The 17,291-nt window shown below is 45.2% G+C and overlaps 1 protein-coding gene across 1 annotated transcript in view; it reads left to right on the forward strand.

The window, feature by feature from the left end:
* Positions 1-17,291, forward strand: part of CDC73 (cell division cycle 73) — a 515,645-nt gene that overhangs the window by 83,918 nt on the left and 414,436 nt on the right. Inside the window, exon 7 of the mRNA XM_069231104.1 lies at positions 4,421-4,637. Within this exon, the coding sequence (XP_069087205.1) occupies positions 4,421-4,637 (217 nt within the window). The remainder of the gene's footprint in view (positions 1-4,420; positions 4,638-17,291) is intronic.

Here is a 17,291-nt window from a genome sequence, read left to right on the forward strand (position 1 = left end):
TAAAAAAGTTTTAAAAAAAACTTTATTACTGTTTTAAAAATGCTTTGTATATTGTCCTTAGTACAGCCTGTCTGCCCTAGGCTGCAGCTACCAAGGGATTGACCTCAGGACCATTTAGTGACTTCAAGGGTTCACCCTGAAAGAATTGTTATTACTTGAGTTGGGCACTTGCCCACCCACCCTAATAATATTCCAGTTTCTTGCTTGCGCGATACATATGTGAATGGATCCAGTGAGTAGATAACCGATGAGCAGCTGAAGACAGTTCACAAGCAAACCATTTCCAGATGGGCTGTAATGTGAATTACGCTAAGACTAAGCCACCTCAAAGTATCAAGGCTCAGTTGGTGTTTGGCAGCTTATCCACTTATGCACATCTTGAGTGCAAGTTGGGTTTTGGTGCATAAATATCCTAAGCATGTCTGTCTCAGAATGGGTATAACTTTGTAGGCTCTGTTTGAAGAGCCTACCTCCACAGTTGGTTTGAAGCCTAGACATGACCTTCAGACCCAACACCTGGACATGCATGGCTTTGAAACACTTTTTTAAGATGAGGCGTCTGAGGTGAGAGAGAGCATTGAAACAGCATTTTAATTGGTTTAATGTTCTTTCCAATAAATTCTTGATCTACAGATCCTTCATTGTCCTTTTTTCCCAATCTTCTGTAACAGTTCTTCGTTGAAGCAGCAGTGTCAGGTGTTATTCAGGCTTTCATCAAGTCTGTCACTTCAACTGATGACATAGCGGACTCTAAGCACAAATCCACTCAAATCAACTGATTATGTAAAAGATACTAGTGAAACCTTCAGATCTGGCCTGATTTCCCCCACCCCCAAAATCACACAGATTTTTCTAAGATGAGGTATCTGTAGTAAAGTTGCTTACTCTTCTGAAAGGCAGTTATTTGTAGTAAGTACTTTCTGGGTTCGAGCATGTATTGCTCAGCATTTACCTAACCTTTTACATCATCTTGTTTGCTCTAATTTGCATTACAATTACTGATAATCCTTGCAATTTGCTGTTCTTCTGAAATGGTGCAAAGGTTACATCAGCTGTAACCAAAAACTACAAATGAATACAAACATGACCCATGGGCTGGTAAATAAATGTTCGTGTGGCACTTAAAATTTTCTGAATCGTCTTTTATTGAGCTCTGAGTAATGAGATAGTGACCTTTGCTAAGGTTTGGTAGAAGAAATAAGTGCTCTAGGTTCGAAATCTTGGTGAGCCAAGAACGAAGATGTGAGCAGTGGTTGTGTGTGGCATTGTTACATTGCTTTGAAAAAGTGCCTGATGGAGCACCATTTTGTTGAGTACAAAATCTATGTTGACAGATTTTTGTTTAGCGATTAGATTTTTGTCACAATTGTAGCTTTTGTTCTGAGAGACTTAATTGAGCTTAGTTAGAAAAAACTTTATACACACTAATAGCAAGTGTACAGTGTCAAAATAGCAGATCTAGTTCCAATTTTAATTAAACCCCAAACCTGCTACCCTTCCTTACTCCCACCCTCAGAGTGGATCTCAGGACCACCTCTTTGACATACAATATAGCCTATTCAACATTAAGAGTTATCGTTCAACAGTGAAAGTTTCCCTGAAATATTCAAACACATATTAACCATCATGTAACAGAAGTCTAGTCAAATACAGTATGGTGTCGTTAATCGTAAGGACCTTAGCAACTTTGGGCATGCCAGTAGCATTCCCTTGTGCAACAAATAATCTACCAGTGGTTGCAACTTTTCGAACTTTTCTCTTTCATTTAGATTCCAAGGCTGTTTCCCCATGGCTAGCAAAGTCCGTCATTTTTCAGCTTATTCCTGTATAGTTTGTATTACTGCTGACCTCCATCTAAGAGCAATCAATTGTTTGACTAATAAAAGCATATTTAGAATCACCCTCCAATCGGGCAAAGGCGAATTTAGTACATCAGTTGGACAAAGGCTCAGTAAGATAGTTACTGAGGTAGATTTCAATGGGTAGCCAAACACTCCCCGTATATGGCCAACTATTTTCTTACAGTAGATCTGTAATTTAGGGCTTGACAACCATATGTGCAAATTATCTTCTTCTTGCTCACTACCTGTCCAGCACAAACCATCAATGTTTTTATACATTTGTTTTAGCTTTTGTGGTGTGAGATAACTTGTCACATGTTTATATAGGGGGTGTCAATTCTGAACACTTTTACACAACCGGGGTGTATCTGACCAAAGTTTCTGCCGTAGTGCAGATGTTATGGGTATGCTTATAGTATTTGCAATTCATAAAAGGACATTTTGATGGATACCTATTCCTGCTGATTCCTCACTTGTAGAACAACCTTCAGGTTTCAGACTGCATCTGGAAAACCTCAAAGCAAGAAGTTCGCCAGAAGAGGACGATGGATTCAGCCAGCGTTGGAAATGTTAGGCAACATCGTCGAGGCCATAAAGGCATCAACGTCAGTTCTCTTTTTTTTTTTTTTTGACACCTTCAACACAGACCCTGAGCTTCACTCTGAGGAATTTCATCGCCAAATTTTTGAATAAAATTAGTATAAATGTCTTCTTCCAAGAAGTCAAGGTTTAAACCCTGTAGGGACTTTGGAGTTCAGATGGCCATTACCGACCCCCATGCCTGTATGCCTGATGTGTTGAGGGTTCCGACCGTGAATTGAAGATCTGCTCCTCTTGCCTCCGCATGCATCCCACGGCCATCAAGAAGCGGGAGGCCAAACTGGTTATAGCCAGGGTGAAGGACGAACACCGGTAGCCGAATGTACCAGGAAGAAGAGAAAACATAAGAGGAGGAAGAAGCAGCGTTCCAGGGGGTAAGTTTCCTTGTCACTCTGTCACCCATAAAACCTTCCTCCTTGGAACTTGAGCTTGTCAACCTGATTCTGCTCAGCCCTGCTTCTGCTATGGACCTCCATTCCCTCAGCCTTTGGCACCATCACTACCATCTTTTGAATCTCTGATTTCGGCCCCGGGCTTTTCCTAGTTCCTGCCTCCCTGATCACCACATTGTTTTGATCTGACTCTCCACTACTCTGATAAGCATCCTTTCCCGGCGGCAGGTCCAGTTCGTAAGTCGCTGGCTGCTCCGGCTCCAAATATGGTGCCAAGGCTCAGATCCATTCTAAAAGGGAGGCCTAGAGATTCAGTAAGAGGAGGCTTATAGAACACACATCTATTAAATATTTGGGATGGATTCTGACACTGTGGAGTACTTCCCTACTGGGGACCCGAATCGGGACCCCGTGAATTCCTGGGCCTTTCTTCAGCCAGTGGCTTTAATACTTCACCTGCGCTGGCTATGGACTTCCCCACTGGACCACCATCACCGCTGCCGGAAGTTGTTTAGTTGAACAAGATCATATTAAAGGCTGCAGAGGTTTTAGACTTAAAGCGGCCAACAAATGAAAGATCCTCAATGAGGTTCTCCTGCACTCGTCAACGACCCCGGAAGCCCTGGAACACATCATGGTGGCATGGGAGAAGCTTTCATCTGCTTCAGTGGTCAGTTGGCTTGTGGCCCGCCATTATCACTCTGCTGCTAGCAATCTTGTTACAATATTTTAGTAGTGCACTCCTTAATCGAAGTCGACCTGCCCTCTCACCTCGAAGGCTTGGAAAAAAGAGGAAAACTGATATAGATGAGCAGGTGCTTTATGGCCTTGGTGGAGTCGAGTCACCTGTCCTTACTTCCGGTGCTGAATGAGTTCATTGCCCTCTACTAGCGACCTTGTTCCATTTTCCAGATCCAGTCTGACACCTGGGATTTGTTTAGCAGGTGAGCAATCTGACGGTAGATGAAGTATCCTGCAGAAAGATAGTTACTGCAGATAAGTAACTTTTTCATTAGGGGTGAAAGAACACGGTTTATTACAGCATATATATTGGAGATTAAACTTTTGGGGGAGGAATATGATGGAAAAAACATTTCTTAGGAGGTCGCTGCTTAATTCCCATTGCTTCATTGAGAGGCAGGGCCTACTGTCTAAGATGAAAGTAGTGCATGCACTCTTTTTTAATTAGAAGTCCTGTGTGCACTGTTGGAAGGACTGAATCTAATTCCAACGGTACACATTCCGCAACGTTCAACAGCTCCCTTTCTCAGACCTCAAAATCAGTACCAGCTAGCACCGCCAAGTAGTCAGTTATCCAAAAGTAGAGTAAAAGGTGATGGAAATGATGTAAGATTGTAAAAAATAAACTCAAGTGGTTACGTGTTTCGACCGTTTGGTGTAGTATTTCCGATACGTATAATGATACATTTTATGTACTAGTATTCAAATTAGATTGCATGTTTAACACTGATGTTTGTCAAATGATGCACTTGCAAAGGTGATGAAGGTAGCTTTTGTCTTACAGTCCCTTCAAAATTGGAGCAATAAATTTGAAAGTAACTTTTTTTTTTTTTTGTTTACTGTTAGGTCCCTTTCTGAAGCTATGTCTGTTGAAAAGATTGCATCAATCAAAGCTAAAATCATTGCCAAGAAAAGGTCTACCATCAAGACTGATTTGGATGATGACATCACTGCCTTAAAACAAAGAAGTTTTGTTGATGCAGAAGTGGATGTTACCAGGGACATTGTCAGCAGGGAGCGTGTGTGTCGAACGAGAACTACAGTTTTACAAAGCACAGGCAAGGTAAGAGCCTAACCAGTTTGTTTTCAGAGTAAAATTAGCTTGCTAAAAATCAAAAAAATTATAAATATAGGTCCCATATTAATATAAAAAACCACTGTCACCAAAAACCAAATCTTATTGATTTACACGGTACAGAGGAGACTAGAATCATACTTGAAAATATATTGTGCCTCCTGGCACACCAAGCAATAATCCATGAATCTGAAGCATCTCCATTTTTTTAAATTTTTTTTTATTTTTATTATTACTATATTGAAACGCATACAATTATCATGCAACATAGCAAAAATAAAGTACACAATACATATATGCGATAAGCATTAACTTACATTCAGGAAGGGGGATGGCATAGGCAATCAGATCAATGACATTTTGTATTACATCGAGCAGTACTATGTCCTTGCGGCAATCACCTCCAATGCACAATTTCAGCAGTAATTGCAACTAACATATTATTCCGGTGTAAATACTGCCTGCAGAGTTTCACTGCCTGCTCAGATTTGCGACCAGAGAGGCTGATACATCACAATCATCCTCCCCTTGCAGCGGAGTCTCTTGACTATGCGGTGTGGCGGTAAAGGGTGTATAGAGATCTGCTAGGATTTACTTCCATTGAGATGCAAGCGTGTATTTGTGTAGACATGTATGTCTTCACGACAAAGGGCTGTTTCCTCCGCTCTTGCCCAGACATTTAGCGATTGCGGCCAGGCCTCATAAGTTGGTGGATCGGGAGCGCCATGTGCGAGTTCTAGGGCATTTAGCCAACAACCAGCTCAAGTTGAGGAAATGAGACGTAGCTCTTAGTTTTTTGCTCCTTGGAAATAACCCCGAGATACAGACCTCCCATGTCCGTGGCACTGATTAGCCCACACAGAAAGTCAGGCGGTTCAGGATTGCTGTTCAACAGTGTTGTAGATTCGGACGTGACCACAACATGTGTAACAGATCAGCTCCCACCCTCTGACAATGCGGGTATGCAGCATCAGTACGGCTATAATATCTGTTAATCTTATCAGGGGGTAAGATAGGACCTCTTTGTGGTATAATGTTGAATTAGGTGAAATCTCATTGTGTGGATTTTCTAGTATTCCCCCTTTATCCAACTCCCATTTCCCACGTAAAGCTATAAGCAGACCGGCGGTGGAGAGCTGTAGCGAGTCCGCTATCCAGTGCACCAGGTGTCTCTCCTCACCAAACACATGTAAATATTGTATTGTGAGATGTATTTGGGGCTCCCTTGTCAAGCCACCCCAGGCTTGCTGCAGTGCCCCCTAATGGAGCTATATAATAAAAAGGTTCCCATCGACAGGCCCATGTCTTCCACCAAGGCGCTGAATGTAGAGCATAGCATCAGGGTAAAGATTCCCCAGTGTATGAATCCCCGTTGCATGCCAGGGAGACAATATAGTGGTGGATGTGCTGTACGTACCACATGGTGTCCCCCAGCAATGGGATGGCTGGTGTAGGAAGCTGGCTCTGTATCTTCTATATCAAAATGAGATAGTTTGCACAGAGTCCAGGGGTTCCCCAGGAGGCTTGACAGAGGCAATAATAGATATACTAATGCTCTATTTGTGGTAGTGTGGTCGAGCAGTTAGGCTTATCAGAGGGTTGTGTTAAGCATTTGTTGAACACAAACAAGCAATAAGTGAAAACACACACACGATGACTTAACTCCAGACCAATCTTTTTTTTTATATAGAACAATATTCTTTCTTAATTTATTTCTAGAACCACAAGATTAATTTAGCAGGTAAGTACATTAAATGAAAGGTACTTTGCATAGTAATACTTAGAATCGCCTGGAGTTCTCTCTGGCTGGTTGGTTCCTCTGGACACGGGCCAGGGGTGTCGGTTGCAGAGTAGTTGGGACTCAAGCTTCTGGAGCGCGGTGGGAGTCCCTTTAAAGATGGTTTCTTTGTCTTCTTGTTGGACAGGTCCGCTGTCCACAGGAGTTTCTTGGTCCTCGGTGAGTCAGGCAGTCCCCTGGAGGCTTTTCAGGGGTCACTGGTCCTGCAGAATGTGTTGCTTCATCTTTTGCAGCTTTTTTAAGCAGGAGACGGGTCGGTAGGGTTGGGGCAGAGTCAGTTGTCTGCCTCTCTTCTCTGCGGGGTTTTCAGCTCAGCAGTCCTCCTTTCTTGAGGCTGTCAGAAATCTGACTAGCTTGGTTCAGAGATTTAGGGGTGTTTTGGGGGCTACACCCTTCCTGTGCCCACTCCCTTTGGGGAGGGGGCACATTCCTAACCCTATTGGTCCCTGCCCTCCAAATCACAATGGAGGATTCTGCAAGGAGGGGGATCACTTCAGTTCTGGACACCTTGGGGGTGATCCTGGCTCAGGTGGTGACTCCTCCTTGTTTTTCCTAATTATCCCTTTGGACTTGCTGCCAAAAGTGGGGCTTTGTCTGGGGGCTGGGCATCTCCACTAGCTGGAGTGCCGTGGGGCATTGTAACACGAAGCCTGAGCCTTTGAGGCTCACCGCTAGGTGTTAAAGTTCCTGCAGGGGGGGAGGTGTGAAGGACCACCACGCAGTGCAGGCTTTGTTTCTGGCCCCAGAGAGCACAAAGGCTCTCACCCCATGGGGTCAGAAACTCGTCTCTCAGTGGCAGGCTGGCACAGACAAGTTAGTCCTGCACTGAAGGATTGGGTGAAATACAGGGGGCATCTCTAAGATGCCCTCTGTGTGCATTTGTCAACACTGGCATCAGATTTATTGTGCTGAGAAGTTTGATATCAAACTTTCCAGTATTCAGTGTAGCCATTATGGAACTGTGGAGTTCGTTTTGACAAACTCCCAGACCATATACTTAATATGGCCACACTGTACTTACAATGTCTAAGAATTGACTCGGTCACTGTAGGAGCGTATTGCTCATGCAGCTATGCCCTCACCTGTGGTATAGTGCACCCTGCCTTAGGGCTTTAATGCCTGCTAGAGGGGTGACTTACCTATGCTACAAACAGTGTTTTGTGTGCATGGCACCCTGAGGGGGGGGGGGTGCCATGCCGACTTTGCCTTTTTTCTCCCCACCAACACACACAATCTGCAATGGCAGTGTGCATGTGTTGGGTAAGGAGTCCTTTAGGGTGGCACAACACATGCTGCAGCCCTTAGGGACCTTCCCTAGTCACAGTGCCCTTGGTACTACTGGTACCTTTTACAAGGGACTTATCTGTGTTCCGGGGTGTGCCAATTGTGGAAACAATGGTACATTTTTAGTGAAAGAACACTGGGGATGGGGCCTGGTTAGCAGGGTCCAAGCACACACCACTCAAGTCAGCATCAATATCAGGCAGAAAGTGTTGGAGGGTAACTGCAACAAGGGCCATTTTCCTGCAGCTGGTGCATAGGAGACCAGATCTCTGGTAAGGTAACAACACCTACGGTAACAGTGGTACACTACGTTCAGTAATAGGGGTTCTGGGGTAGGGGATTTGGCACAAGGATGAAATAGGTGTAACAGTTTGTGATGTGACCATACATTTAAATTAGTAGCGGTATACAAGAGATATCTGGAGGAGAACCAGCGGGCCACCCATTGTAGCTGCACAGCTAAGTAGTAGTGTTCTAGGTTTGGCAGAGATAACCAATCCTGATTCATTGGACGATAGAGCTTAGTAAGGGCTACTCTGCAGCGGGAGGTGTTCCTGATAAAGCTGGGTATGTCACACTCTAGGGATCGAAAAAAGGAGGCTGTGGTAGACAATGGGAGATTCACAAACTAATATAAAAGATGAGGCAAAATTATAATTTTAATGAGGGCCACTCTGCCCATCACCGATATCGGAAGGGTCTTCCAGAATGCCACCTGGCTTCGCAGAGCTACTGTGTGCACATGTCAAGTTCCCATCAAAAAGATCAGTTTCGGTATTGTATACCTGGACACCAAGATATCTATATGTATTTGGCTGCTCTATTAACTCGGGAGCAACAGGAATGGAGTGCTTAGTGGTTGGTATATGCAGGACTTGGCCCAATTAACATGCAGGTCCAACAATGTTGCAATAATGTTCAAAGAGGGCTATTATATCATTAGGGAAATCCGTTAGGTCCCTAACGTATACAAGAAGATCATTCCCATATAGGGATACAGAATGAAGCCCATCCCGTGGGGTATACCCCAGATATGCCCAGGCTCCCAAAGTGCAACAGCCAGGGGCTCCACTGCCAGGGCGAACAGCAGGGGAGATAGGGAACACACCTGCCTTGTATCCCTCTTGATGTGGATTGGTGACGATATATGTTGTCCAATCTTGGTTCAGGCCAACGGGAGGGTATATAATAATCTTACCAGATGGAGAAAGGGAGGGCCTAACCCATATCTCGGTAGGACTTAAAATAGGAAGGGACATTCCAACTAATCAAATACCTTCTCCAGGTCTATCACAAGATAGCCCGCTAGGGACCAGCAGTAAGGGGCATATATCAGGATATGTAAAAAAAAAAAAAAATGGCGAAGACTGAGGGATGTTATGCGACTGGGCACAAAGCCATGTGGCCATTTTAGTTAATGTTTTATAGTCTGGGTTTAGAAGCGCTAGTGGTGCCTTTGTGGCTTGAGCAATGAAATTGGCGTGGCCTCTCGGAGTGTAGTGGGCAGTCTAGTTCGGTCTAGAGCCTCCTCATACAGTTCATGCAGTTAGTGTGCAAGCTGGGCAGAATATGTCTTAAAGAATTCTGCTGGAAGTCCATCTGGACCAGGGGCACTGCCATTAGCAAGAGAGCGGATGGCGTCTTGAACTTCAGATAGGACCTAGGGAACCCTCTAACTCCAAGTGATGTTTGGCTATGATAAGGGGGAGGGGTATGTCGGCAAGAAAGAGATCAATATTATCTAGTGTGACGACTGAGGCAGAGCAGTATAATGTAAGTGGAATGCCCTATGGTTTGCATCCTGTGTATACAGCAGCGATCCAGAGGGCGATCAAATTGTGACCAGGTGAGGTGCACACTCGTGCTGTATTAACCACGCAAGCAGGGATCCTGCTCTAGCCGCCTTTGTGTGTGTGTGTGTGTGTGTGTGTGTGTGTTAGCTGAGAGTGCAGCATAGTTTAAGCATCTCAGGTGTCAAACAGCTCAGAGTGAGCTTTACCTTTTGCATGCAACTGTGGCAAAGTGTTAGGGTTTTGTGCTGCCTCTGACTCATAGCATGATAACTGTTGTTCAGTGTCAGACACCGCTCCATCCAGCTGTTTACACGTACCCCAGCTGAGCCTAGGGCAGTGTCTGCACATTGCGACCTTAAAGGTGTCTCACTTCACAGAAGTGAAGTGGCAGAGCCCCCATTGAGTTTGAAATATTAACTAATCTGCTGTGCTACGGAATGCCTGGTCTTCCAGTGCTGTGGGTTGAAGTTGCCACTGGGAGGGGAGTGGGGTGGGGGGGGGGGGGGAGTGAGAGAGAGAGGCTTAGGAGGGTTGAGGGGATTTGGGGGCGATCCCTTCCCAATTGAGCTGACTCTATTGAGGGTTGTGATCGGAATGGGTCCACCCTAGGTAGTCCGACTGCACTATCACCGGAAGTAGGTTAGAAGTACACATCTATATCTGTCAAGGCGAACGTGCAAGCTATGTGGGGCTGAGTAAAATGAGTATACCTTAGAGGTGGCATTGTAATGATGCCAAACGTCGATTTAAACGCCAGTGACTTAGCCAATTTACAGTGACTGGACCAGTGAGTGGGCATTTGAAGTGGCTGCAGTGCGTGCCAAGAGTGGGTAGAACCTGTCCAAGTGTGTATCCAATACACAATTGAAATCCCCTATAAACAAAGGAAAAAGTGGGCCAGCAGTCCATTGAGAGTATGCAGAAAAGGAGCCTGGTCTGTGTTGGACTTCTAAGTTACCATTAAGAATGTGGCGTCCGTTTAACCTCCCTTTAACGGATACATAACGGCAGTCGGTATCTATAGTGTCTCCTATCACTTCAAATGGAACCCCAGGCTGAACCCATAACAATTCTTCCTGTGCATAGGCGGAGTATTTCGTGGAATATACCTGGCCTGCCATCTTTTTCTAAGTGCGACTGCCTCTGACGTTGTCAGATGGGACTCTTGAAGTAGGAGAATAAGGGTATTTTGTTTCAGATAGGAGTATATAGCATACCTACGTGATTGGGTGTGCATGCCGCGGATGTTCCATGTATATTAATGCAGGTTATATGGAGAGTACTTAGTGGATATGGGGGCAGTATGTGAGACGAATGCCTGCCCCCTAATAGATTGTGTGCAGAGGGGTATGCCCGAGTATAATTGTTTGTCATGTATTTCCTAATAGGGAATGGATTGTACAAGAAGTGACATTTAACAGCACAAGGTAACAGTAACATAGTGAATACCATTCGAGTAGCACACTAAAACACGTGGCAACCCAAACCAAATAATACAAAAGAATTGGCCTTACAGCAGGGGTAGGCCAACTTAGGCCAGCAGTTGCAAAAGAAAGTGCAAGGTGCTAACTTTGTGAGCAGCATATCACACCACCTTCTTTCAAGCATGACGTGTGGCCATCTGAATATTTCTACATATAAATACTGGCTGTAGCTGACAAGTGACATTCCACAAATTAAAAGGGTAAACATACAACGTATTATGTAAGGCATTAAGGGCACTGTGAGGTTTTTCTGTATCAAATGATAGAATCTGCTGTTTGCGGGTTGACGTCTGGCGTAATGTGCGAGTTCAGCACAGATGGCCATGTAGCCATGGAGCTCTCACCATCTGATGAAGGAGAATCCAGAATGTCCTGGCTGGAGCATCACCTGATGCCTGAAATTGAAGCCGCCTGTCACAGGGCCCCACGATGCTCCTGAAGTCTTTGCTTCAAACCTGGGGCTGCCGGGTTTGGGGGTGAGGGTCCAACGCCTCTAACACCCATGTCAGTTGCACCGGGGCCTCCTGATCCTCATCCTCTCCTTTTGTGTGGTGTGGTTGGATTGGCCCTCAAGCCAAGTCCATACCTCCCCAGGGGTGGTGAAGAATTGTGTGTTGTTTTCAGCCATTACTTGAAGCTTAGCTGGAAAGAGGAGGGAGTAACCAGACCCACCTTACGCAGCTGTCGCTTGACCGCCAGAAATGTGGTCCGTTGCTTCTGCACCCCAATCGTGTAACCTGGAAAAAACATAACTTTGGCATTGCCACCTGCATGTTGGAGAGCAGGCGTTTTTCCTTCAGCACCACATGTCTGTTGCGATAATGTAGAATGTGTATCACTAGCGGGCGTTGATTTGGTATCAAGGGGGTCGTCGAGTGGGAACACAGTGTGCCCTTTCAATGGAGTAGAATTGTGACAGTGCGCCTGGGGGAGGAATTGTTCGTATCTAGTCTTCGAGGTACTGCACTGTGTTCTGACCTTCGGCACCCTCCGGCAATCCCACCAGGTGCACATTATTTCTTCGGGATACGCTTGTTGCTCCAGTATACGCACCTGTTCTGCCAACAGCTGCAGAGAGGATTCCAGATTATGAGTTCTGGCAACGTTGCAACAGTTTGCTCCATAAGTGTCATCCTGTCTGCATGCTTCCTATGGTTTGCATGTAGGAAACTGAGATCAGAGGCAACCGTGTCTATTTGAGACTCCAATTATGTCCATGTGTTGTCTGTTGCCAATATTACAGCATCAAGCTTGTCCTCCAGTGTGTTGGGGCATGTTAAATTAGCTAAAGCAGGGTGTGGCTGTGGTGTGGTTGTCCGGGATTGGGAGGCGGTCGAATGCCCCACAGCCCGTTGGTGCCCATGTCTAGATTCACCACGTGGCCTAACGCTGCAATTCAGTACAGGACAAACAGCAGCACAGCATTCTCTGGGCGTGTGTTCAAACGGATGTTTACAGTACTACTCTGGCAATGTAAATGCCCCTCTCAGCAGTACAGGCAGACGCGCATCAGGATTCGCGACATTGCTTGTACCTTACTGTAGATAAGTAAATGAGCCTACGTCTTGTATCAATGCAGCAGGTCATGGTACAGCACTTTCCTGCCCACCTGCCGCACAAGCATCACTAGGCACTGGGGTGCCAGTAGATCACGTAGCCACTATAATCGGATGTATTGAGCCAGGTATGTTTCATAGACATAGCCTGTAGAGCCCTCAGTAGTACTAGTGCAGATCCAGGGGCCTGTATAATGGTATGTGCAGCTCTCCCCTGCATTCGCATGTGGTGCCCCATGCGAGGGGGGAAAAAAGGAGGAATGGATACCACCTCCTCATCCAAAAGAAGGAGCTCCCACAAGGAATCACAGTAATGCCAGTCCCCACCTCACAGGCACCACCCGCAAAGCACAAAACCCTATTTCTCTTCCCAGCCAGGATTGCAGGGTGCGGTTTCAAGCGATAGTTATTCTTCAGGCCATGGCCTACAGTGGCCATACTGCACCAATAATTCACAACTACATCTGCGGCCCTCTGTCCATGTGGCCACCTTCGCCTCCTCCGTTACACAGACAGTGCCAGTTTACCTGTGATTGTTGCGGGTGCCAGTTACCTAATCCCCTCAGCTCCGTCATGTCACAAGCCGGCAGAGCATCCGCTGACAATCAGGGAGCGGGTCAGAGCGCCAATTCGCTTTGCGGTCTCGTAGGACGGCGTGCAGCGTATCATGCGGGTGTGCCAGGGACACTGTGCATCGGTCAAACTTGTCAACTCTCCATGTGCGCTGATAACCGAGCTTGACGGCCCACCAAGTAAGAGATTTCAACATGATAATTAGGCGGTGCGGCGGAGCTCCGCTATTTTGCGTCCGCCATGTTGGCTCTTCAAGCCACGTCTCCTGCTAGCATCCCCATACTTTATTACTACTGACTGGTGCCAGAGAAACTGTTTTGGAATCACTGGCAAAAAAAAATCACGAAGAATAAGGAATAAAGTACTAAATTCAGTGAAGAATCCAAGGCATCCTGATTTCTAGGTTGTCTGAGTTTCGTTTAATTTGCATAATTTGGCCAAATTTGGGGGGGGAAGTTACACAAAATGTAAAACATGTATTTGGCGCAATATTTTACTATGAAATGTGTCCTTGTATCTATTTTGGTGTGGGAAAAGCCCCAAAACACAGGCACCGTAAACAGGGGCAGTTTGTGCTCTGTGAACTGTGCATACTTACCCAAGATAACACTGGTAAAATTGAAATTTTGCCTGGGCTTAATGGTTTTACAGGGAGAGGGTTATGTGCAATTCATTGACTGTCTGACAAAGGAAAGAGATCGAAGTGAATGTCATAGACCTACATTTTACTTCATTCTGCATAGAACATTGTCCGCAAGTGGAGACTGCAGACGTCTGCCAGTTTGATGACCACTTAAATAAATGACCTGTTGATGGTCAGCAATGTCTTCATTCATTCAAATTCTAAAATAAATGCATTGTTCTGGTCCTGCAAAGTTCATTTATTTTTGACACTCAGCAATACTTTCTTTTAGAAGAACCTATTTTCAAATGCTACAAGGATCAGTTGTGAGTGAGACTGATACCCCTAAAGAACCCAGTAAAAATGTATGAATTCAAAAAGGCAGGCTAGACGTCTTGCATTTGTCAGTTTGAGTTCAGTTCAAGCAACTGCAAAAAATGTATTTCATGTGCAGAAATACCGAAGAGCAGACATTTCTGGGCAAGAGTAGATCTGAAGTCTCAGGTGACTTGTATTACTGAATTTGAAAACACTCAAACAAGAGGATTCAGAAACTCTGTTCATTGAATGGTTGCATATATGAACTTTCATAGTACATATCACTGCCACAAACCAGATCTGAAAAACTCTATTTGCCAGTCATAGAACAAAGAGGCCTGAACAAATGACAAGTTTGATATTTGAGAAATAAAATCCTAATTCAGGAATAAAGGGCTGCAGATCAGAAAACCTAGTGATAATGCAGCACAAATACATTTCTGACTCAGATCTTTTGTTTTCCTAAATGTCCTAAAACAATTAGCAGTTTGACTACAGTGACTGTGGTAGGCAGGGACCTAACTCTTATTTAAAAGGCACTTCACCCTGTGAGGGCAGGTAGAACATGCCGGTAGGAGAAATATGAAGGGTCCGTTGCTCGCCCCTGCTTTACACTTGAAGGCAGGCTGCATCAGTAAATGTTTAGCCCACCCACAGGCTTTTTTTTCAACCACCAAGGGGATAGTGCACATCAGATTGTAGTTAAAAGTTTAACAGCCAGTGCTATCATTATTAGAGAAATTAAAAATTCGGTCCTGTAGGTAGCATGTGAGGTTCTGTTTTTCCCTACCCACAACTAAACTTCCATCTTTCACCCTATACTCTCATTCAACACTCTACATGGCAATATCTACAATGTGCTCGCTTGATGATCCTTTACAAAATAGAATGACAAAAGAGGATCCAGTGTCTTGCAGTATGTTAGACTATTGAGTAGTCTCAAGGGTCTCCAGTATCTTAATCCTTCAGCATTCTCTAATGTTAATAAATTGTCAATAGATTTAATGCCTTCAGTATTGGTGTTTATGACAAGGATTGGACACCTCCTGAAAGATAGGTGAGCTCTCGATTCCAGATTGTGTCAAAATCACCTCTCCTTTCTATTATATTAAGTTCTCCATCGTTAAGAGAATCCACAGTCGTAAATGCCAGTGCATTATGGACGAGGTCAGAGGTTTCTTCCAGTAGGAAGCCTCCATAACCTTGGTCGTTCTTAGGCAGTTACACTGTCTGCTTTGATTTGATATTTAAAAGTTGATGGTATAATTCCTAGCAGAACTGTGAACAAGTATTGAGAAATAAGATAGCCCAAAATTATCTTGAAAGCTTTAAGGACCTCAGACCAAAATACAGAGACAACCCCACCATAAGTCTTGCATCCCCCTATCGCATTACAGCCTCGCCAGCGTTTTGGACTGACATTTGAATAGAAATTATATAAATAGGCCGGGTAGCAGTACCTATCTAAAAAGCGTTTGTAGTGAGCTTGATTGAGGTCCCTCCCACACAGTTTTAATATAGCTCCAAGGGAGTGTAAGAATGTGCCCTTTTTTGACATGATCATCCCACTTTTTGCCTGTTATTTGATGCAATTTTGACAGAAGTGGACTGGGTTCCTACTAACCAAGTCCACAGTGCCAGATTTTTCCCTAAAACTGTGCAATTGTTCCCCAATTGGCAATGCCTTTAGAACTCCTGTAATTCCCAAGTAAATGGTACCTCTGGTACCTAGGGCATGGGTACTAAGAAGGGTCCCTAAGGGCTGCAGCATTTATTGTGCCACCCTAAGGGACCCCTCACCGCACTCATGCAAACTGTCATTGCAAGCTGTGTGACATGGTGCAGACAAAAGTGAAAACATAACCTATCACACATCCTGTGTGTCGTGGCTGCAGACACTACAGGCAGCATATGAAAGACACCATACTGGAGGACTTACAACCCTAAGGCAGGATGCATTACACTACATGTGAGAACGTATCTGCATGAGCAGATATGCTCCTGTGATGTATAATTCAATTCTTAGACATTACAAGTGAACAGAGCAACCATAAGGTTTGTACTCCGTCAGAACGAGTTTCCCAGCTACGTAATGGCTTCACTGAAACCTATGGTGTTTGGTATCAGACACCTCGTATTAATAAGCCCACACTGATTCCGGTGATGGATTTATTAATACACGTATCTAAGAGGTACCCCCTGAAACCTATTAGTCCTCTAGTATGCTGGCTGACTTGTACAGTCCAGCTTGCAACCACAGACCGGTTTCTGACCCCCTGCAGGTGAGAGCCCTTGCTCTCGGAGGCCAGAAACAATACCTACTCTGGCGGAAGGTGCTCACAGCTCCTCCAAGCAGGATAGTTAGTAATTTAGAATATCAAGGCCAGGAACTAAGGTGAGCTGGCTGATGTGTTTCACTTCAGGAAAATTCCGCCATCTTGGTAATGGCAGAATTAGGAACTTTGGGACAGGGTTATGCCCACTACCACAGTAAATGTTCATATAGGGGTGTAGTGACACCAAGGGTGAGTAGCCCATTGTCTCCTACCATTCACTCCCTGTAATGCCCCTAAATGTAATATTTAGGGAAGCTCCTGGCACCAGGAACTTAGATTCTACTGACCCGAGAAGGACATTGAAGAGCTGCAAAAAGCAAATGAGGAGCATCTACTGACTTGGCCCTAAACCAAGCAATTGTTCCAAAGTCATCTCGTGCTGTAGCTGCTCTGCCTCCAAAAGCCTAGGAGGACTGCCTGCAATTCGAGGAACAACCAGCAATATCCTGTGGAGTAGCAGATCTACTCACCTGCACCCTGCAGGCACCAGAGAAGAGCCATGAGCCCTAGACCGTGAAAACCCAATACTTAAAAGAACCACTTCACCGCAGCCCCGAAGCCTGAGTCAAAGTGGACCAATGGTGCCAACGAGGTCCTGAGACCCTCTAGAGCTGAACCCCACCTTGGGTTTGGCCAAACTGCTCCCCCCCAGTCACCACCTGCAGCCTCTTCTGTCCAGGAACAAATAACTTGGAGACTTCACAACACAACCCTGCCGGACAAAGACCCACTGCACACCCGCACTTCACCCTGAGTTGTTGTGGACTAATGGTGTGCACGTGTGGCCAAGACCCCTCAAGACTTGAGCCCCACTTTGGGTTCAGTCAGACTGGTCACCCAGTCCTCACTTGCAGAATCATTTCACCAGGATCATTTCC

Source organism: Pleurodeles waltl, chromosome 4_2 (assembly GCF_031143425.1).
Source record: "Pleurodeles waltl isolate 20211129_DDA chromosome 4_2, aPleWal1.hap1.20221129, whole genome shotgun sequence".
NCBI lineage: Eukaryota > Metazoa > Chordata > Amphibia > Caudata > Salamandridae > Pleurodeles > Pleurodeles waltl.